A 23949-nucleotide genomic window follows, 5' to 3' on the forward strand; every position below is an offset into this window, starting at 1 on the left:
AGGTACAAAAAAACACGTTTCCATACAAATGTGGCAATGGTAGCTTGCACACGAAGAATAAACTAAAAAAATAAAATGTTCCCTTCAAAAAGAGCTCCAGTTATCAATAACATTGCTAATTTCTTGTTACAATGTTGCTGTTGAAATGCAGAAAATGTAAACAGGGGCGCAGCAGGCTTCTTTTCGCGGGGTGGTGTGTAGGGGAGGGATGTTTATGTAAATGCGTGAGCCAGAGAGGCGCATGAATGGCATTTGCAGTGACTCAATGCGCACACAGCATCCCTTCCAGCGACTCCAGGCCGCCTTTTCTTTCCTCCTTGCCCTCCTATCCCAGCTGACTGGCAGCGCTTGTTTACTGGCCAGAGACTTTCAGAGAGTGTCTGAAAGGGGGGAGGAAGAGGAGGAAAGAAGGAGGAGGGGGAAGTTTTTTTTTCCTTTCAGCAGAAAAAAAAAGAGGAAGGGGGGGAAAAAAATCTCACGCTCTCAGTTCTGGCTTGTGCTGAAAACCCCACTTTTTGTGGGGTCCTGGGAAGAAGGGAAAAGATCCGTGCCAGGCCCCCACCTCGGAAGCAGCCAGCCCCCATTTTGCAGAGGAAGGTCGAAGGAGGCGCTGGAGGGGCCTGCCTGCTGGGCGCTTGGGACACAAGAACGTGGTCCGAGGAGGAGGAGGAGGAGGCAGGAGAAGAAGAAGACGACACGGGAGGCGATGAAAACAACAACAGCCGGATAGGATCTTTTTTGCACATTTTTGTTGGCCCCAGCCTGGTGTCGGGGAGGCAGCCGTATTGTTCGGGGGTCTGGGGTGCCAGCCAGAGCTGCTCCCACTGCAAAAAGGAAGACCCCGCCCCCCCGTCTCTATTTTAAATATATATATATCTTTATTTGTCTGCAGATTATATTTTTTATGGTGGCAAGGGGAAACAAATTGCAAAGGAAATACTTTTTTTAACAGCTTTTCCCTGGATTGTTTGTTTTGAAAAGGACGTGGTTCACACATCATTTTCCTGTGATTAATGCAAAAGGAAGGGGCTTGACGTAAGCAACAACAACACAGCAAAACGCGATTATATGTGGTTTTTTTTTGTCAGCTTCGGTGGGGGATAAATTGACAACTTGTGCACAGTCCGGAGTGGAGAAGAGAAGGCACGCGCTGCAGCAGCTCAACTGGCTCAACAATTTGCAAGAGGGAAAATAATATTTATTTTTCTTCCTTAAAAGGATAAGAGTGCAATCTATTTTAATGCAACTTTATTGTTCTTTAAGAGGAGCATTTCGGGAGAGGGGTCGTTGCATAAAGCTCCTTGATGACCTGCAACAAAAGCAGGCTTCCAGGCACTATGAAAAGTCATTTTTTTAGCAGCCAGGATCACATCATTTAGATCCAGGTTCCAGGGGGAGAAAAGGTGGGGACCAGGAAGGTGAAAGGAGTACCACTGTCCCGAGCGCTGGATTTTTGACCCGTGGACTTTGGACATACACCCCCAGGAGGGGAGGTGGATCGGCCTTCTCTGGAGCACCGGTTCACGCCAGGACTCTGTTTTGGGGCACAATATCCGACCCCAGTGTTTTGGGGTCCCACAGTCGCAGGAGGATGGGGTGGAAAATCTTCGTGGTCTCTTTGACCCTCTGTATTTTGGCTTTCGGCGGCACCAGTGACGGTGAAAGTGAGTATAAGATTTTTTTTTTTTACTACTTGTTTACGTTTTTTTACATTTGTTTTACCACTTGTTTACGTTTTTTTCTAATGATTTCCTGGCAATTGAATGTCTGTATTTTTCCTCTAACGCTGTATTGTTGTATTTTAATTTTATTTTGTGTATTCTCCTTCTGTTCGGCAGTCTTTCTCTTGTATGGTGACGGTCCCCTCCGGGCGCCATGCACTCGCTGCCCCTCCGCCCCCTCCAGTAACACGTTCAGGGCCTGGCCTCTGCTGGGCCCCAGAGAGGCCCCAGGGCCGGTCCCCGGGCTCCTGGGTGTCCCCACTCCCCCCGGGTGGTGTGGGGCCCGTTGCGGCCTAGCGAGCCCCGGGCTCGAGTGAGGACTCAGGCGGGCGCGGGTGGGGCGGCGCCGGGGGATTCTAAAATGGAGGCGGCGGGCGGCGCTGGAGCACCCAGATTGTAAACATGGGGAGAGGAGGGGCCTGGAAGGCGCTGTTTTGTCTGAGGGGGGCGTCGAACTCCCAGAGGGGCTTTGGGGTAGGATAACTGCTCCCCCATGAGGACTTTGAAAACCCAGGGGGCATCTCGGCCCTTAGAGGCGGGCTATTAATCCCCAGGCCCCCCAAGAGGTGGCTCATCCTCCCTAGGGGGCGTTTGCCCACACAGGGAGTGTGACACCCTGTTGAGGGGGCATATGATTACCCACCCCTTACAACCTAGGTACTTGCCCCATGAGGACTCTTGACAACCCAGGGGGCTCTTTGAAGGGGCTATTTATCCCCGTGGGACATCTGTACCCCCAAGAGACATCTAATCTTTTCTGAGGGAGGTAATTAGCTGACATAAAGCGTGTGACAACCTGTTGAGGAAGGCACCTGGCCTGTTGGGGTTGCCCCATTACTCCCGAACACCCTACCAACCCAGGCCCCTGGTACCCACGAGGAGTTTGACAACCCAGGGGCCCCATAGCTCTTAGAGGGGCCTATTTATTCCCATGGGACACCTGTGCACCCAAGAGATATTAATCTTCCATTGAGAAGGAGTGTCATTTGTCCACCTAGGGAATATGACACCCTTTTGAGGGGGGCACCTGACCTCTTGGAGGTTCCTCTTTACCCCTCACCTCGGTGCCTGCCCTAAAGAGGGGTCAAATCCCTCTGAAGGGAGGCTTATTTGCCCCTATATGGAGTGTGACAAGCTGGTGGTGGGAGACCAGACACTTTGGAGCATTCATGTCAACAAACCCTTATTTAGATGGGAGACTCCCAATTTTTGAAGCCAAAAATGACTTTATTTTACTTGTCTCCTGCCTAAAATTAATTGGCTCTGCTTGAACATGTCAATTGAGTAAATACCTTCTGCTGATTTTTTTTTTTCTTTCAAAATCTCCCACTTCCTAGTTGTAAATGTTGGCATGCATATTAGAGGTGCTTGATTCCACCCCACACCCTGGTATTTTCCCTGCAAGAGATGTCTAATCGCTGGGGGCAGGGCAGTCATTTGCTCTTGTTAGGAGTCTGACCTGGGTGGGAGTTGGGGGTCTGACCTGGGTGGGAGGTGGGGGTGCTGCCCTTAAAGGTGTCTGATTCTGCTCCGCGTCTTCCCAGATATGTCTAACACGACCCTTGGGGTGATAGTGTGGGTGTGAGAATACTGGACACTGGGACCACAGGGCACCTGACCCACGTGAGGGGAGCGTGACCCCACTCTGACAAATGTGGGGGTGCTGTCTTAAAATACACACATTCTTTTGTTTTTTTAGTGAGGAGTCCTGCAGCGGCAAGTCTGTGGTCTGCATTGAGAAGCATTTTTGAGGGCCTGTTGAGTGAGGCTGTGAGGGACTTTTTAGAGCTTTCTATAACAGTAGTAACGTTGTAAGATGCATGCCTATTGGTTGAAGTTTTGTGACACTCTTAAATTATTTATGGCTCTGGTTGGAGAAGTTTTGAGGCTATGAGAGCACCTTGGATTCTTTGAGGGATGTTTTGAGGGTGTAGTTAATGACCTTTTTTGATAACAGTCTGATGTGACGTGTTCCTGGCTCTGAGGATATTTGAGGTTCTATTGAGGGTCATGTGGGATGGTGTTGATGGGATGTTTTAAGTATCAGTTCAGGGACATTTTTTGCTTCTGCTGATAGAAGTTTGCTGGCTCTAGTAATTTGAGGGTGATATTGAGGGATGTTTTGGGCTCCTGAGTGCCTTTGTTGGCTCTCAGAATCCAGTGCTTACTGTTCATGGACATTTTAGGGTCTTTTTGGGGGGCACTTTGGGTTCTCTTGAGAAGGTCCTGGGACACCTCAAGGTGTTTCAGGGTTCTTTTGAGGGCAATTGGGAGCTATATTAAGAATCATTCCAGGCCACATACATGAATTCTGTAGGACCCTCTTGCGAGACAATTTGTGCCCTTTTTTGAGGGACATTTTGAGATTTTTGAAGGGTATTTTGCATAGAGGGGCATTTGCTTAGCTCGTGTACTTTTGGGGATCTGTCGTTTTTTTTTTTACATCATTGATGGACATTGTGGGGTTTGCAGACGGGGTTAATTGAGGAGCACTTTTGCCTATTTTGAAGGTAAATAATCATGACATTTGGAAGGCTTAATTGTGAACCAATTTTAGAGCTCTGTTGATAGACATGTGCATATTTGAGGCTTGATCAGGCAGTATTTATGAGTTATGATAGTATTCCTAATCCCAGCAGGTATTTTGATCGGAGGGACATTTATTGACTGTAGAGGACATTTTCTTTCTTGCCTTGAGTGTTGTGTTTGAGATATTTGAAGGATATTTTTGAATATCTATTCAGGGGAAGTTATTCTATTAATCATTTTGCGTCTCTGCCTACTCAGAGTTTGTCTCTTCATGGCTTGTTGTGCCGCTATTGTGAAATCAGTAATTGTCTACCAAGGGACCGTTTGTGGTGTAAATTTAAATTGTATTTTTCACTGACTTCAAAGAACACCAGTTTTTCCAGGGCTCTTAAAGGGCTGCACCATAAGGAGTTATGCACAAAATTAGCCTAACATTGTTGATTATTTATTGAGGACGTTGTGGCTCAATCAAGGGACACATTTTGGGTCTGGGGTTGTATTTTGGTTTAATGGGTTTTGAGAATCAGTTGACGACATGTGTAGACTTAGTTAAAGGGAGGTTTGGGTCTGATAGGAGAGCCATTTTCGGGGTTCAAATGATTCGCATTTTATGTGCAACGCTGAGGACATTGTGGTTTAAATAAGAGGGGTTTTGTGTGGTATTTTGAGAGGAATTTGGGTCTTTTTTTATTTAGGAATGTGTTCTAGGCTTTAATAAACGAAACTTGGAAACATTGAAGTACATTTTTGGGGTCAAAGACACTTTTCTTGAGGTTGGTTCGCCCTAAGTGGGGAGAATGATTTTAACTGTGGAGGGGGCACATGCCAGCCTCGAGTTTCCCCTTGAATACCTTCCATGTGTTTTTTTAAGATATGACAATGTTTCAGCATTTTAAGCTACAATTTGTAGAAACCGCATTTCTTAACAAAGGCAAAAAACCCCAGATCATGCGCACACACACTACTGAATGAATGGTTAAATGCCCACGCGGTATCTTAACACTACGTGGCTATCTTCGCGTTCCACATTTCCAGAAGTCCCAAGGAGAAACGGCAACAGGTGTGTTTCTTCTGGGGGGTGAGCATCAGACCTTTAAACTACGGAGCACGTCACCTCCAAGCTGCCTCTGTCACCCACAGATCCCACCTGCTCAAACGGTGAATTGAAAATTTCACGAAAGTCCATGATTTAAAACACGAGAAGCAGAGGAAATCACCAGCAAACAGCAATCTTACTTGTTTCCCAACTTTAAATTATAAAAATTTGTGAGAAAGAAGTTTTGAAGTCCTGAATTGGATGCGTTTTGGGGGGTGTGGTAATAGTGGATGCAGAGGAGAGAGAGAGTCCGGTCCTTCAAAGCCATGCTCTTGTGTTTGGAATGGAATATTATTTTTAGGGTCCAAGGGGTTGCTTTTTGCAGCTGTAGTATGTCGGTGTCCTTAGTTTTATGGTAAACCCCCCTAGTTGCAAGTGCTATTTCCGCTTTTTCTTCTCTATGCCTATCTCAGGAGGTAGATTGACTCCTGATGTCCATGATTGGCATTTTGAATTTTTTGCTGCATTATGTAAACTGTGATAATTTGGGTGTTCGTATTTCAGCCTGTTGAGGAATATTTTCGGAGTCAAGAATTAGTGATAAGCCTGGACGGTAAATTAAGTTCCGCTCTTGGAATTAGGGTAATTTCGCGTTCCGCGCAGAACACAAAATTGCCAAAAATTTCGCGTACCACAGCTTCGCAGAATTTTTTGCTTATTCGCGCTTTCAAAATGCATGTTCGCAAGATATTTCTTCCCGGGCACGCAAACCGCGTTTGGGAACAGGAAAAAAGCACAGTGAAAGGGCGGAGCAAGCAATTCTGCGTGTTTGTGGAACTTTTGCGTGCTCACTGAGATATTTTACCGTTTCACAGAGCTTTGCATAGCACGACTACGCAAATTCCGCCCACCCCTAATTAGTGACCATTTGGGATTTTCATACTATAGTCTGCTTACTTTAAAATGTACACTGTCTTGTGTACGTTTGCGTTGACCAGGCCTTATTAATATTCATAACATTTAAACTGACGCTTTTCCTACAGCCCGGCCTGTCACTTCGTCTAATGTTGCGAATGGGACCTCCTTATGATATAGGTCAGGCTTCTCCAGCGAGTAGCTCATGAGCTACCCTGAAGTACATCTCCTGTTTGCAGCCCAGCCCACAACATTAGAAGCTTTTGCTTGGTTTAATAAAAATATGTACATCAAAATTGAAAAGCATTGCTCAAGATGAAAATGTGATTAATTTCAGAACTTTTTTCAGAAGATGTTTGCAGAAAAATGTTTCAATTTACAAAATATATTTAAAGTTGATATAGGATTGATCAATCACGCGGCGTGGGGGGAAATTTGTTACTCATATTGGTGCCAGGGGCATTGCAGCTATGACTGTTATGTATTACCCATGTAGAGGCATTCCAAATTGATTAAAACTTTTTACATCCCGGCTGGCAATCCTGCATTATGCACGGAGACCATTTCTGCTAAGTATCTTGCATAGAGGGGCCTCTATTGGCCGGTATAGTCACCATTACCTCAGTAATAATAGTAGCTTGGGATAAGTTCCATTGAACATAAGTAGCTCTTATTACAAAAAAGGTGGCGGCCTCTGCTGTGCACAAAAAGCGAAGGAGTTTGAGTTAACACCAACCGTGTCATGTTTTCTACAAGGGGATTTATTTCTGCTCGAGAAACAAATAAGAATTACAATGAAAATGGGCTTATGTTTTATATTTCTGCGTACAGAATGGATGTATAAGTTTGTGTGTGTCAGAAGTAAGTACACTTGAGTAGTCCAGGAAGGTCACCACTTTAGCCATTCACAGGAGTTATCTGTAAATTTGAGTAGTTGAAAAAGTACTCAAATTATAGAAATATCTCAGAGGGATTGGTTGCAGTAAATCCCGGAGGTGCGGGTTGGTAGAGTTGTATATCCCGGAGGTGTAGGTTGCGTTGCATATCCCGAAGGTGTGGGTTGCGTTGCATATCCCGGAGGTGTGGTTTGCAGTATATCCCAGAGGTGTAGGTTGCATTGCATATCCCGGAGGTGTGGGTTGCGTTACATATCCCAGAGGTGTGGGTTGCGTTGCATATCCCGGAGGCGTGGGTTGCGGTACATCCCGGCGGTGTGGGTTGCGGTACATCCTGGGGGTGTTGGTTGCAGTACATCCCGGAGGTGTGGGTTGCGTTGCATATCCCGGAGGTGTGGGTTGCGTTGCATATCCCGGAGGTGTGGGTTGCGTTGCATATCCCGGAGGTGTGGGTTGCGTTGCATATCCCGGAGGTGTGGGTTGCGTTGCATATCCCGGAGGTGTGGGTTGCGTTGCATATCCCGGAGGTGTGGGTTGCGTGGCATATCCTGGAGTTGTGGGTTGCGTTGCATTGCATATCTTGGTGGTGTGGGTTGCGGTATATCCCAGAGGTGTGGGTTGCGGTATATCCCGGAGGTGTGGGTTGCGGTATATCCCGGAGGTGTGGGTTGCGGTATATCCCGGAGGTGTGGGTTGCGGTATATCCCGGAGGTGCGGGTTGAAGTACATCCCAAGGTCTTTCCTTATTTTCGGATGCTGGTTTCTTCCATCTCTGGTTTCTGGTGGCTGACTGTCACCATTATGTTGCAAATTCTGAGCATTACTGTATATGTAGATAGAGTAAGGCAAGCAATATAGTATTCTTGGAAATGTACTCCTTCACGTTATAGAGAGTCCATGAATTGTTAGTTTCACTGTCTTGTGAAGTTCTGGGGACCCCAGGATGGCGATACCTTTAGTGCTTAGTGTGTTTTTCAAATTCTAATCGGTCTTGCTAGTGACCTTTTAGCTTTCAGAGGTTCTGTGCAGGCACCCTCGTTTAGCCCTTCTCTTTTAGGTGTACCCTAGAGTCGGCTTTAGTTGTGTCACTCCTCTCTCATGTTCAAAAATTCACAATCCATATATATTTATGTGTGTATACATATATATAATAATATTATATATGTGGCATTCAAGTTTTGCTTACACCACAGCAGGAGGTCAGCCCACATACGTCACTGACTCTCTTCACAGTGAGGAACAGCACATAGCTCTTGCATGTACATATCTGCCTAAAAATTGAAGTCTACCTGAGCGCCACTTTTATTTTTGCACTGGTTAATTTTTTACTTACTTTTTTTGTTTGAAAATATATATATGCCTCTTTAAGATGGTGGTGTTTTTACTTTTTTTAAATTACTTTTATACTTTAAATGCCTATTCCAGATGCTTGAAAAATAAATATGAAATCACAGGCAAGGCAAGATTTATAAGGGGAGAGGATGTGGCCTTACGGCTAGATTGCCGACTTGCTGGAAACCATGGTTCGAGCCTGGGTTGCCTCCACATCCTGTGATTATGGGCAAATCACTTATTCTCCCCGTGCCTGAATGTGTCGTTGTGCAACGTAACCGGTGCTCATGTAAAGCGCTCCAATACCTTCTGGTCGAGTTCGTGCTACATAAATGTGCATTAAAAATTTGCTTTGCCAGTGCCTGTTTTCATTTTGTACCACACCTATGCTGGAGCTTAGGCTCCTCAAATTATTGTCCTTTAAAGGAGAGTTCACAAAATCACTAAGCACAGTGTCTCTGATATTCCAGGTCCTACGACTGCAGCGAGTGCTGCGTGCCACGCTTAAAAAAAGTTGGAATCTGGGCACGTGTACGTTTTTCTGTGGGCCTTCATGAATGGGCGTAAAAAACTCTTCAAAAGACTTCCAGCATGGCTTTTGCACCTGTCACTCAAAATGTCTTTGTTACGCGAGATCTCTCAAAGTGACGTTTGAAACGTGGCAGCGGTCTCGTTCCCTTCCATCACTCCCTACTTTGCAGGTAGGCAGGATACTTATCGTAGAGCGCTTCTCCATGCTGGCCTTTTAAGTATCTTGATGAGTGAGGTGTGTCCTATCTGTGGCATCCCATCAGGGCCTCCCACCTGCTCCTCACCTGCTACTCAGTCCTACCTGCTCACAGCAGCGGGGCACCGTATGGTAAAGGTAGCTCTGGCTGGATTGGTACGTACTGCTTTTGCTTCCATGCTATTGGTTACTGCATTGGCCTTGGAACTTATAGGGGTTCTGCTTTTCCTGCCAATTTATTCAATGGTGTGGATTACTAGAACTGTGATTCTCCTGGGCCCTAGGGTATTGGCGTGTGTTGGACGGTCTTAGCTGGCGACGAGGCTCCCAAGATTTTTTTTGTTGTTGTTGTTGTTGTTGTCATTGGCCATTATGGTGCTAATGTTTAGGTTGGAATGGCTGCTGTCGCTGCTGGCAGGTCACAGTGGTAGCATGTCCTCGTTGCACATCTGATGTTTTGGTTCTAGTACGGTTTGTAGTGATGCGACGCCCTAGAGTAAATTGTTTTGTCTATTGGAGCCAGGTTACGTCATGTACCCGGCCTTTGTTGCTGGCCAGGCTGTAGTTGGAAGTGATAATTTACAAGATTGTGAGAACAATACTTATGTTTATATAATGCGTGTTGTATGAACCTTGAATTTTCTTGGGATGTAGGTGAGACTGGATTCAGGTGAGTGGTGGGCACCTGGCCTATTCTTGTCATGGTTCTGTCACATTTAATCGTTGAATTGGTTGTGCGACCAACCTCTTGCGACTCCCTGCCTTCACAGTTGAGCTTTAGTAGTTTGTGTTTCTCCAGTCAAGAGTTCAAGGTTTGTACTTTGATGGGACATGCATGATCAAATAAAAATTGAGCAGAAGGCCATGTTGTTTTTGTAAACATTTTGGAATTGTTCATGAAGGTTGAGAGGATGTAGCCTAAAACCTGTATGTGAGGTTCTTGAAATGTGTAAACATGGTACTGCAGAGTCTCTTTTCGTTACCATTTCTACCCTCTCCGCAACAGCCATTACTAATTAGCATGGTGGCCGACAACTACGTTAAATAGTAGTAGTCGGTGTTGCATCAAAAAGTCTGAATCGAATGTGGGCAGATGAAAAATGCTGTGTGCTTAGAGCTAGAAAGTAGAATTCATTCTATAAATTCAGGTCAACCTTGGTGCTTTTCTGTGTTTTGTGATAATCCTGAAATCTCTGCATGGATCTGGCCCGTCTTGACCAATGGTAGATGCTCCTCGTTTGGGAAAGACCGGTTTGTTGTAGATGAGTTAATGAGCATGTGTGTTTGGGCACAGAATGGAAAGGTGGAAAGGTTCCTCCTGTTCTACTTGTGACACCACCAGCTGCCAAGTTTCACTCAGTTTATCCACTTAAGAAGTATGTCTGAAGATTTGCTACCTCTGGGAAGAAGGAAACCTTTTGACTTTCATTTTTGTTCACACATCTGTTCCCAGTTCTTGCCTGACCCAGGCTTCTTTGATTGGCTTCAGTAATTAGCAGGAACAGCTTGGCCAGACCAGGACATTCCAGCCGACTGGCCCACTGTTGGTAGTCTTTTCCAAGGAGGTCTTAGCTGTGTTAGAAAACATGACAGTCTGCCGCACAGTGCTGGCTACTAGGCTTCCAATAAAATAACTCTGTCTTCTTTAGTGGACTTCCTGTGTCCCTGGGAGTGGTGGCCATGTGGACAAGCACTGTGCCTTAGAAATGCAGAAGTATGATGTGAAATTAGGCCTGGCTGCCGGTGAATACCACAATCCAGGACTTTCGTACTTTGAAATGATGACAGGCTACCAAAGAGTTTGGTTTTCTTACTCCAATCCATTGTCACGTAAGGTTGGTGATGGAGAAACCATGAATAACATTGGTTGGCTGTGGAGGCACATCTGGCTGCCTCTGTGGACTGCAGAGGCACCTCTGGCTGCCTCTGGACTGACGAGGCACCTCTGGCAGCCTCTGTAGACTTCGGAGGCACCCCTGACTGCCTCTGGGGACTGTGGAGGTACCTCTGGCTGCCTCTGGGGACTGTGGAGGTACCTCTGGCTGCCTCTGGAGACTGCGGAGGCACCCCTGGCTGCCTCTGGAGACTGCGGAGGCACCTCTGCCTGCCTCTGTGGGCTGCGGAGGCACCTCTGCCTGCCTCTGGACTGCGGAGGCACCCCTGGCTGCCTCTGTGGACTGCGGCGGCACCCCTGGCTGCCTCGGTGGACTGCGGAGGCACCCCTGGCTGCCTCTGTGGACTGCGCAGGCACCCCTGGCTGCCTCTGTGGACTGTGGAGGCACCCCTGGCTGCCTCTGTGGACTGCGGAGGCACCCCTGGCTGCCTCTGTGGACTGCGGAGTCACCCCTGGCTGCCTCTGTGGACTGCGGAGGCACCCCTGGCTGCCTCTGTGGACTGCGGAGGCACCCCTGGCTGCCTCTGTGGACTGCGGAGGCACCCCTGGCTGCCTCTGTGGACTGCAGAGGCACCCCTGGCTGTCTCTGTGGACTGTGGAGGAACCCCTGGCTGCCTCTGTGGACTGTGGAGGAACCCCTGGCTGCCACAGTGGACTGTGGAGGCAGCCCGGGCTGCCTCGGTGGACTACGGAGGCACCTCTGGCTGTCTCTGTGGACTGAGGAGGCACCTCTGGCTGCCTCAGTGGACTGTGGAGCCACCCCTGGCTGCCACGATGGACTGTGGAGGAACCCCTGGCTGCCTCTGTGGACTGTGGAGGCCCCCATGGCAACCTCGGTGGTCTGTGGAGGCCCCCATGGCGGCCTCGGTGGTCTGTGGAGGCATCTCGGACAGTCCGTTACCAGTTGCAAAGCCACCAATAACTCTGGCTTGTTAAGAAGGTACCATCGCAATTATTTTTTAGTCTGTAAAAAGTGGGATTCACTGTTGTTTTAGGGCGGCCGGAGGCCTGTGGTTTCTTTTGTGTCTTTGACTTTAAGCATGTGTAGGTTTTTAAATCAAAGGCATACAAACTTTAGCGGTAGAAGCAGAATTTATTGGTCACCGGCACCACACACATTTGTTCGTGCAGTGGGTTTAAAGTTTCAAGTCAGCGTAAGTTTTGCTAATCTTTTAATTTTGTACATGACCAGGATATAAAACTTAAGCTACATCGCAGGTGAGTGAAAACAGTATGTAAAGTTTAAAAATGCTTAAGACAAGGGAATAGTGTGAAAGCTGTAAACCTAGTCTGTGCTGTTTCACAAGACTCCTAACAGGAGAGATACGAGGAGTAGAGAAGTTCTTTCTCATTTGTCTTTAATTTGGAGATAGCGCAGGTTGACGATCCAACAAGGAGGCAAGATGTCGTACACACCAATATTGATATTTGATATGTTTGTTTTTTATTTTTTTAACTTATTGCATGGTTTACTTCAGCAAAAAAAAAAACAACCATGGTCTATATATGATTTCGAACAAAACATGTAGTAGTAAGTTTACCAACGTCTTTGCAACTTCAGGGGAAATTCAGGTGGTTGTTGTAAAATTGGAGGTTCCATTCTTGAACTGGCGTTTGGAAAGGTACATCAAAGCTTACAAAATAATCAATATAGTTAAAGCGCCTTTTTCCAGCGTCTAAGATCTCCAAGCCGTTTGGAGGACAATAAACCATGCGCTGTGTCTAGAGAGAAGATTCATGCAGATAGAGGTGGATGGACAGTTAGGATAAGCTTATGAATATATGTTTTCTGCGAACAAGCTAGCAAACTGTGGTAAGATGGATACAGAGGAACAGTAGGAATTATCCCAATGTTCCTTCTTATGAGAATATCTTCCAGATCTTCCAAAACGCGTTCGACTCAAGTCAGATGTGTTTTGTTGCGTTGTGTTTCTCTATGGGGAAACTACGAATTGTATACATGTTTCGGTTTGCTGCCGAATGTGTATCCTGTTTTGTTTTGCTTGGTAGACTCTATAGGGGCATGAAACATTCCGTCTTTGCTTGTTGGTATCGGGTTATCTCCGGAGTATGTGACTCTGACGTACGGCCGCGATATGTTACTCCATGTCCATGAGGGCATTTGGTTAAACACTATGACTGGGATGGTGTTGGCTTCCTCGTGCTGACAGAGTTCACTCCCTCTGAAAAATAACACAATCTTCTGAAATAGAAAATGATAAAAGGAAGTCATCTGTTAAGATAACTTTGACACCTCCTGCTGGTTTGCACACCTGCACCAGCACCGTCTTTGATGTGGTAGAGGAACAGAAATAACTCGGTCGAGGCACAATGTGTTGTACGCAATTCAGAAGTTTGTTGTATGGTTTGCCAACATCTGGCAAATGATAGCACTCAAAGTCCCCTTTGCAGTATTGCACAGCAGAATAATATGGTATGGTTGGTGATGATTTAGGAAGTTGAAACAATGAGACAAAACAAACATTTTAACATGCTGAGCTACACAACTTCCCATCATCATTTCAATCTAGTTATTTCAAGAAATTCCTGAAATATCGTGTAATTATCCGCATCAGATTTGTCCTTCACATTTTTTTTCTCTTGATTAATAACACTGACTTGAATTTGAAGATTCTGATTGGTCGTTTTTAAGCCCTCAGCATTATCAGGTTAGGTTAAAGCATCAATTAAAGACTTGGAATTATGGATGTCTGTGGTATTTTGCGATGATTTGATTCTGTGGTGATTTTGATAGTTTTTAGTAAGTGATCTTGCATCCGTTGAACTCAAAGTCTGTAAGTTAAGGCCATATAATGAGATCTTGATTTATAGTTTGGGTTTCCGATGGGCGGTCTCGTTCAATTTTGAGTACTTTGTTGGCGTTTGCTGTTAATGTTCTGTAAATTACCAATGTACGGAATTTCTTCCCAGTGTTCTTTTTCTTACATGGGAGATCTTTTAATATTCAAGGTAAACCCGATTGTCTAACATTTGGGACTAATCGATGGGGCAGGAATTGTCCGAAGGGTGTGATGGTTATCTTGAATGTGTCTGAACTGCTAACTATAGACACCTCACAGTCAATATGACCGCGTTTATGAACTTTTATTGACTGAACTTGGAGCAAGGTCGGTGAAAAGAAATGATCATTGCATGAATGTAAAGAGACCCCATTCTCTAAACTAACCTGGTAAGATAGCATACCTCCTTACTCATCCATAGATCCGTCGTCCAATAATATGCAGTCATTTGCTAACGCCATTTCCTCCAGAAATACTAGGCTGGAATGTGCGTGTTTGTTAACAACTTTTTTTATTAAGTAAACTTACTTAATAAACAAGTTCTCTTATGCCTTTGCAAAAAAGTGTGCTGTTATTTTACTCTTACATATTTCCAAAACTATCAAAGTCTGAGGGAGAATCATAGCCCAAGAGTGGACCTCAAATACAATCCCTACCAAGACCACCAAGCAGCTGTCCTGATCTGAAAGTAATTTCCCTTTTAATGAAAGGAAATTCAAGCAGCTTTCAGGATTCAAAGGGAACATCTTTGTATTTTTGAATGGACATACATAGAGGGCTGAATGACAGCAAATTCTCCTTTTTCAAGGGAGATTCTTTGACTTTGGAAAGGTGATAAAGTTTCTAACCCTATTGAGGAAAACTTGTTTTTAGTTCATTACTTGTTAAACTGGGGTGAATTCTTACATTGCTGAACATTGAGGATATAAAATAAAAAAATGATGCTTTTTCTAATCCAGAAAACCCACTTTTCCCGGTTGCGTGCGTTAAGAAATCTTTTTTTCTGCATATGTTTATTATGTTCTTTCGCTCTTACAAAATGTCCCACTTGGCCAGTTGAAGTAGGTAGGGTGAGCAGAATGTTACTCTGCAGTTCTTTACAAAGCACAAACGTGTGTTTGTGTACATACTTAGCCAAATAACAGACACAGTCAATAATTGTCAAAAGTAATTGATTAAAAAATCAAAATTGTAAAGGGTCTTTAATTTGTTTTTAATATGGTCTAATGGCAATGATCGTTCGAAGAGCATTATCTTGAGATAATTGCCCTTCACCCTTGCAGTGAGCCCCTGCCTCTGAGCGGATAAGGTGGTCGGCAGCCAATTACCTCATGGTAACGGCATGTCTAGGTTAAGTAAAGGAGGCTTCATGCAAAAAGGTTCAGCTTTGTTGAGCCCTTTCTTAAGCCCAGCACTACATGATTATTTCCAAATTAGATTGGACTTTCTTGAATGTTAACCAATAACTATTTTTTAAAAACTCCAGTGATGTGACCATCCAATGCAAATGATGCTGAAGCATTCCTTTAATATTCCAAAGTTGGTATTTAACAGATGCAGTCGCCTTTCGAGATTGTGGAGTTAAAGATTTTAGTTTCTGTAAACCTAAAGTGCCATTCGATCAAATGTGCCGATTAACCAAGCAAAATCATCTAAAAATGCATAGGACAAGTTAGCATAATCGGAGTGGTAAAGCTGCAATGTTTGCGAAAGGTGAGTGTGAAGAACCTCATGGTTAGAAAAAAAACAAGCCCAACCTCCTAATCAGAATCAAGAAGACTTGAACAAAAAATGCACCCTTTGAGACAGCCCCTTAGTATAATCTTTTTGTACATTTTTCTTTTTCTATTTTGTCAGTGAAACACACAGTGCCAAAGTAAGTTTCAAAAGCAGCTGTTAGAGAAGAGCTTCTTTTTAGCAGACACCCAGTTGCAGTCAGAGCTCAGCGTTAACCACAAACTATGCGATCGTGGGCCCTGGAATCTGCAGCTTGCAGAGCATCTTTCTCTTCCTCACAACTTGTGAATAAACAGCTGTATTTTGCAAAATATGGGCCACCGGATTGCATTTGGGAGTTACTGAGGTCTCTGGCTATAAAAACATCTGTATATTTATTTAAAAGTGGGTGCCAAGCGACTGCAACAGAGCCATGCGCCATGGTGAAGGATTCTGGGAGAGCCAAGTTTTTCAGAATGTACTGGGACGATATTAATATGAGTGATCCTATTACTAATGCCCATTCGTAAAGCGTGTGTAAGATGTTAATTTTAATATACTACACCAGCATAAGATTACACTGAAGCCTGCTAATCGGTAAAGATATCCCCAGAGTCAACAGACAGCCCAAGCACAGCGATGGATAGCCGCTCCCCCAACAGAACCGAATGAATGCCAAAGCTCTGCGGCACATGCATCCACGCAGTTCCATAAGGGGACGTAACTGGCAACTCCACCTTCAAACCTGTTACTACACAATGCATTGATGGGTTCCAACCTTGCCCATCATCAGCTAATATAGGTCTTCACCAAAATAGACCTTTGTTAGACCTAAATGTGTCTGCAAGTTATGACTATATATCCGCCATTCTGGGCAGTGAGAATATCCGATCCCTAGAAAGGTGCCAAGATCCTTAAACCTAATGGCACACAAGTTAAAAACAAAAAGGATACACACTGGAATGAAACTTGTAGCTTTCTCCATGATCTTTGAACTCGCCCTTTTTCCACTGCGCTGTACACTGAACGAGACGGGTTGCAAAAGTTACGGCGACTTATGTAATTTTTAGGTGCTGAAGTCCTATCTGTCAACATGTAATTTAAGGACTCTAATAATTAGAGAGTCCTTAATTACATGTTCAAACTATAGATAGACATCAGAGTTAATTGGGAAAGACTAAATGTGATGTTAGAATGTGTTTCCTAAAAATGTAAGTAAGTAGTTGCCCTTCAGTGTGGAGTAACCCAACGTCTTTGCTCCAGAGATTTCCGGGTATATAGTACAGCAAGATCCCTAAAAACGTATTTATTGCAGAAGTGTCTAATCCAAAATCAATGCAAATCAAACTGATCCGGTGGAGGGCGCGACGGCCTGTAGGTTTTTTGGGGACAAAAAAATATTGAACACAAATAGCCAGCAAAGCTGTGCTTTGTGTGTGTGTGTATGTGTGTGTATTATGCACAGTTTGGGGTGGTGAATGGTGGATGTATGTCAAAGACTTTGTAGTCCAGTCTAGAGTGAATGGAGAAGAAAGACGCCCATGGAGGCCAGTTGGGTGTCGTGGTCTGGTGCATGGTTGTTTTGTTGTCTGGTATGGATGAACGCACTTGATGGCGGAAGTTATCATCCCACTTGCCAAGCATGCGATGGTGTGAGGATTGTGATCTGGTTCCACCAAGGGAGCAGGGTTTTAAAGATTCTGTGAAGTGCTTTTGCTTTTTCAGGGCCTCTTGATGCTTATTTCCGGTTGTCCCGCAATGTTATTTTTGCTGTAGATTGGGATCATAGTGCTTGATTTAATAGTCTCCATAATTTTCTCATATCTTCTATAATGTTTGGTTTTCTGGCTGCCTAAGATGTGTTTCTTTTTGGTTCCAGCTAGATTGACCATTTCTGGTTTCTGTTAGATTCACTTTTTTAGTCTGTGAAAGATAGTATGTTTCTGTGACTGTAACTTTACCTTTTTTTCTAGTCCTCAAATGGTTTACTTTTCTGATCCCTGTTATCTTTGCTTTTTCTGATCTCCATAAGATTTACTTTTTTCTGGTTGCTGTTATGATTTGTCTTTCTGGTCTGTTAGATTTTGTGGTTCTTGTAAAACTTGCTTTGATGGTCTTTGTATTCTGGTGAAGGACTCTGCAACTTTGCAGTGTTAATCTTTTTCTAGTTTCCATATGTATTCTCCTTAATGTTCTGTGATATCTGTTTTTTATCATAACTGTGCTATTTGGTTTCTTTTAATGGTTAATTTAAGCGTGTTCTGGTTCTCCTTGTGACTGCCTTCTTTTCTGGTTCCCATTATCAATCAGGTTTTGACATCATGAAGGTCCTAGAGTCTGGACAGACCGTCTATCCATCTTCAGGACAGGGGTGTACCGCAATCCCTTGCAGTCGCTGTGGCAAAGTAGGGCCCAATTCAGCCCAAGACCAATCAAGATCTGCGAGACGTAGGGGTCACTCTGCAACTGCTGCCCGGGGGTCCCATCATTTTGCCACTGCTGCTGGTCCCCGCATGCTCTCGTGAATGGCCTTGCCCAGATATTGGTGGGTGTGGACGATCCAGGGAGCATACGCGGGCCACGGGCACCTAAGATCTTGGGTACAAATAAACTTTCATTGTAAATGTAAATTGATACTTGTATAGCGCACTACTCACCCGCAAGGGTCTCAAGGCGCTTGTACGAATACCGCTGTGAAACCCATCCTGGCTTTCCCTGTGAGGCGTCCACTCCTGGGCACCCCCAAGGTGGAGGCCAGGCATCCTTAGCGTTGTGGAGATTAAGCAAGCTATTGCCCAGAGTTGCAGAGTGGGACTCCATGATTGGAATAGGCACCGAGGCGAGAATTATCAGGTCCGTGGAATTTTGAGCCCAAGACCCGCCGAGGCAGAGAATTGAACCCTGGTCCCGGGCTAGACCTCTGCATCAGGGCCTGCCGCTCTAACCATTGAGCCACACTTCTGAGAGTTACTCATGGACAGCACAAACTGCAGGCATCAGAAACTGAAGTGAACAGTCTCACTTGCTTTTTTATGTAACTGCTGTGTCCAATTTGTGTTTTGCTAAGTTAAACTTCTCAATATAGACCTCTTTGTATTTTGGTTACAAGCTTGATGTATTGCACTTTGTTTCGTAACTCACTTGATAATTCAATGATTTCCTTATAGGGCATTCTGAATCCGTGCAGTATTGAATATAGTTCATGTAACTTTGCACTCCGATAAGGATTGGAAGTTTGAAACTGTGAACACAACTCTGCTTAGGGGAAATATCTTGCTCTATTTTTTTACTGGAAGAAAGATTTATTTTTGATGCTTGGAGGTTGTAAGGGTGGGAATCTGGCCAAGAGTGAATTTTTCCTATTCCATTTTCCTACGGCAGGCAATCAATAGTTACCTTTGCAGGGGGTTCACTTTGAGGGTCTCCACTTGGGACCAGAATCCTTGTTCACTCCGCTGTATGTTTAAATATTGAGGGGGCATGATAACTCTTTCCGTCCGAGCCTGGTAGGTGACGTTGCTAATTTCTGATCGGGGTAGAGCTGTGGTAAGTTGCTTAGAATTCACGCAGCGGAAGGCCGATCTGTCCCACTTTGGATCTGGTTCAGCTTGTGTCTGTGGAAGAATTCTTGGTTGAAGTGGTGAAAGGACTTAGTCTCGCTGTGCTTGGAGCTGCATCATGAAAGACCTTTCTTGGAATTTGGAACTGAAAAGGATATTTAAGTTTGACTAGCAGTTTAATCCGCCAGCAAGAAACAATTTATTTTTAAATTTTCACTTCAGAGGAATTAATGCTAAAGGCTTGTCCTTCTGAGAGGCATTCTTCACAATTGGGTTTGGTTGTTCACACAAGTTTTTCCTTCACGGATCTATTGTTTCCCATACCATAATCAGTATTTTGATTCGCATTTGAAAATCTCGCTTTCTATGCAAAGCGAGAAAGGATCCGTAGGCAAGAGAAGTTACCGGATGATCTCTTTGTGATAAGCGGGTGTTCCGACTATAATCGTTTTATCGAGCTATTAACACAGATTGAAAGATTTAATACTCCTCAGGCATATTGCTTGAGCTTTGCCTCAAAAGGATGCTGCTCCAAACCATGCCATGCCATGATCATAAAAGGTCATTGCTCTCCAACCACGCTATCAAGTTATTTTGGTAACCACCAGCTCTCCAGGTCGTGGGGTGCTTGTAGAAACCCCAAAGCAGCTGGATACCAGCTGGCACATTGTCTATGGCATCTTCCTTAAGAGACAAGCCAAGGACTTCACCTTCAGGAGACCCGTGTACCCTTCAGTGAAAGTGTCCGCATTCAGGCAATGACCAGCATTTTTGTTGTTGTTTTGAAGGATTCTGATGAGTGTCCGCAATGTCCAATTAGGGCACTGAGATACGATTGAAGGAGGTACATCAGCGGTGTCCAACAACAGATTTTCTTCTTCTTGAGTTGAATTTATGTTGAATGAAACTTGATTTTGTCGTCACTGGCTTTCCTGAAAATCTAGCGTGGGTCCAGCAGCTCTTGAACCCTTGATCTATGAATTGGATCACGCGACTTGTGCGTGTTATATTGTATTCCTTGTTTAAACTTGGACTTATCTGGCAAGTAAATCTGACTTGACTTCCTAATGTTCTTGAAGCTTGGCTGCGGTACAGAGGTCTCTGGAGAACTGCGCTGGTTGTACTGTTGTCTCTCTGACTTTGGTTGCAAGCCAACTCTACTTCCCTTCTCTTAACAGGAACTGTCTTAAATGAATTGGTTTGTATGGTGTTTGCAGTGTTTGTTTAATTTAGCGCTTCATACCTCTTTTACAGTTTTGTATTAAATTGGCGGACCTTAAAAAGTTGGAATGGTGACTTGGGATTGTTCTACAAGCTGTCTTGCTGAGTCACAATGAAAGTGACTCGATCGAAGAATCCAGGTCAGACAATAAAGTAAATATGCTAATAACACCTCTACAATCGAGTCACTGTTGACAACCATACCATTAGTATGGAGGCAAAGCAGGAATGTGTTGTTTACTGTCAGTGTGTGTTTGTGTAACCCATCAGTGGTTACTTAGTGTGGAAGGAATTGTTTATGCTTTCTTCACAAACTCCGCCCACTTAACAAGACGTTGGGGAGGGGTTTGAATTCCGCCCCTCCCTGCCGTTCCATGCCGGACAGTCTTTAAAGAGGGGCTGGCAGGGAAGTTGTCCAGACCGCAAACAAAGAAAAACCCACAAAAATATGAATAAAATCTTACCATAGTTTCTCAGCACGACTCATTACACTCTCATTGAAATCTGTATTTCTCTTTTCGATGTCTTTTTAAAAAAAAATTTAAAATTTTCATTTCACATTCTTTTTTTTAATCTCTTTTTGTCCGGCATTATTGATGTCTACAACATTTAAAGTTACTGTCTTGCTCATATAAGTTAGCTTGTGAATTAAATATGTACATTCTATTAAGAAAGATGGTAAATGTATATAGTTTTTCAACGGAGAAAAAAGGGATTGGTAGGAGAGCCTAGTTGCCCCACTCCTCGGGCAGCTAGAGTATTGCTATCCTCTGTACTGCTGTATAAATCTCAGTTCTCGTTGTTCCAGTTGGTTAGAAAAGTAGTTTTTATATTGACTCCATCTCAAGATATCGAATTAACCGGAGTGTGAACTGGCACTCCACTAGGTCATATGCCCAGGGATTGGCCAGCTAGGGGTTTGTACAATTTGTGACTACTACTCAGTAAATTAAACCAGATGGAGTGTGCTTCTTAATTTAACATTTTTTTTTGTTTATAGAGGTCTTGATTAGGCATTTAATGTGGCGTTCAGGGGCTGGTCGATAAAGTTTGATGAGAAAAAATCCGGTGCGGTTCAGCGGCACAAGTTGTGCCAACAATACCCTGAAGGTACAGGGAAGTTAAAAGTGAACCTTGTCACAAGCCTTAAGTTTTCAAAACACCGCCTGCCAGGGTGACCGTCTGGCACTTCTCCCAGGCTTACAGTAAACAAGCCAGGAGGCCGTCTGATTGATTGACTCTTGTGGCGAGGCAGAATTTCTGATGCCCTTTGGTGACTCTTTTCTGACAGTCCTCTGTTCAACCTCCCCAAAAAATTATTTTACCACTGGTTTGGTGAATAAATAGCTCAGCTCCTCAGCCAATTTTTAAAATGTAATTTTCTGTATCCTGGTCATTTTCCTAAATCACAGCACATTGAAAATTTTTATGGGCTTCTTTAAACAAATGCGGGAAAATATTTTATTTTAGGTTCCATGTCAGTTTGGGTGTAAACTTGAAAGGATGTTGAGAAACAGATGCCATGTTAAGAATCAGGGAAAATCCCTGGGAAGAATTTAAATGAAAACTCGTGAAGTTGAAGTATTTTTGCTTTCATACAAGACATTGTATTTTAGCTGGTGTTTCACAATAGATCATAAAATTTTCTAGCTCAATTGTTCATTCTGTTGTCTTATTTTAAATGGATATTTATTGCTTGACCTAAAACATTTTCCTGAAGTTTTGCAGTTCAAAATTCAGCAGTAAGAAGTACAAAAGCTGGGAAATCTGCAATAAAGACAATATTTGAGCTAACAAAAATATTCTAAAGTAACTAAGGAGGGACACTCGGCTCTTTACAAATTCTCAATAAAAACATTTTAAAATAAATTAAGGGTTACGATTAAAACTCATGTTCACTTATGTAATATTTGTGCACTCACCATTGTAGCCCTTAGATTGGAATTGGTGTTCACATAAAAAATCAAACTGAATTTAATTTGTCGAATATTATTAGTTTGGACGAAGAGTTTTTTTTATCTTCCTGAATGGAATGATCTTACAAAGTACACGTAGACCGAGTAATGTCGTGTGTGTTGAACTCCCGTCAGAGGGATTAGGTTCCAACGCTTGCCTCTAGTTACGGGTGGGCATAACATTCTGCCCCGGAGTAAAAAATCGTAGCAGTATTCTATGCTCGCTGTTTCAAGGACTGCAGCGCACTGCTCTTTAGACTTTTTGAGTGAAAATCTCAACTAATCCAGTTGTCTGAAATTGGAACCACCAGCACGGAAGTACCACTACATGTTTCAATTATGTTGCTTTGGCGTCCCACCCCATGGCACGTACAAATTGCCCCTCTGGTGGATTCTTGGAACTGATGGAACTGTTATGCCTTGTGGGCGCCCTGGCATGGGAGTCTTTTTTTATTTTTGTACTTTATTTTTTTGTCTCTATACTTATTTTTAACTTCTGATCATCCCCATACATAGCAGTGATTCATATCATATGAATTAGTTGCCTTGTTATATAAATAGATGCTTAGAGGCTTTTAGTTCATGGTAAGCAATAGTTATAATTATTGAGTGCACTATTGTTTTCTTTTTGAGATTGAGAATAAAGCACAATCTTATCAAGAAACCAAAAACTACACATTGGGTAAAGACAGGGCCACCGGAATTATGCAATTGTGCGACTGCAGTGATTTGTTTCATAATTATCGATTTGCCACATAATCCCATCATCTGCTGCACAATCTGCTGATTTAAAACAAAAGAAAAAGTTTGTTTCTAGGACAATCGGTTAAAGTTAGTAAAAATGCAGCGAAACGTGTTGCTTTGTAGTGGAAATCCCTATTCAAAGGTTGACTGATCACAGTTGTTTTGCTTGTTGCTATATTTGGGTAAATGCCCAGGCAGTGTTCACGAGTTTAAAAATGACAAAATAATCAGGAAATGCTATCTCAAAATGTGCTGCAGTACACCACACAATTTGTCTATTCATGCCACATAATTTACTCAAACCTCCCGCATGGAGGTAAAGGCTTATTATATTACTTAAATGCTGTCTTGTGTCTTGGGGTCATTGACAACCCACTCAGTGTTTGGTCTTACAACTTAACTTTGCATCACCTGGATTTCTTTATGGTATAATGATACTAAAGCACATAGTCAGTGGCTACATATTTCATGTTCCTTCTTTTCCCATCTGCCTTTTTGCAGTTTTCTGCCTTTTGTGGCTCAAAACATGTGACTTTTCTGACCGCAACACAATTTTGCCTTATTTTACTGAGCCGCAGGAAACGCAGAGTGTTACATGAGCCTCGTGCATCAACATTTTATCAAATGCTTTTAATTTATCACATTAATTATATTTTTGTGACTCTGCAGTGGTGCTATTTGAGTCACTGCATTGTACGTTTTAACAATCCGCGTTACCCACTACCACAGCCACATGTGATACATCCACGCCTACTCCTTCTTTCTTCTGGCTGGAGCCTTCTGCGTAATGAGTGCTTTTTGTCCAGTGGTTTTGAGGGTGGTTGTGCTTCTTCAAGGCACGCGCCTCACCAAAGATCGGCGGTGACCACCACAGTACGGACAGGCATGAAAAACACAGGGCG

The 23949-nt window shown here is 43.8% G+C and overlaps 1 protein-coding gene across 2 annotated transcripts in view; it reads left to right on the top strand.

Annotated features, from left to right (window-relative positions):
* Positions 1 to 361: 361 nt before the first annotated feature.
* Positions 362 to 23949, top strand: part of INSR (insulin receptor) — a 310896-nt gene continuing 287308 nt past the window's right edge. For both annotated transcript variants that reach the window (XM_086946970.1, XM_086946971.1), the window contains exon 1: positions 362 to 1664. In XM_086946970.1, coding sequence (XP_086803096.1) covers positions 1592 to 1664 — 73 coding nt within the window. In that variant the 5' untranslated portion in view covers positions 362 to 1591. The remainder of the gene's footprint in view (positions 1665 to 23949) is intronic.

Source organism: Lissotriton vulgaris, chromosome 12 (genome assembly GCF_964263255.1).
Source record: "Lissotriton vulgaris chromosome 12, aLisVul1.2, whole genome shotgun sequence".
NCBI lineage: Eukaryota > Metazoa > Chordata > Amphibia > Caudata > Salamandridae > Lissotriton > Lissotriton vulgaris.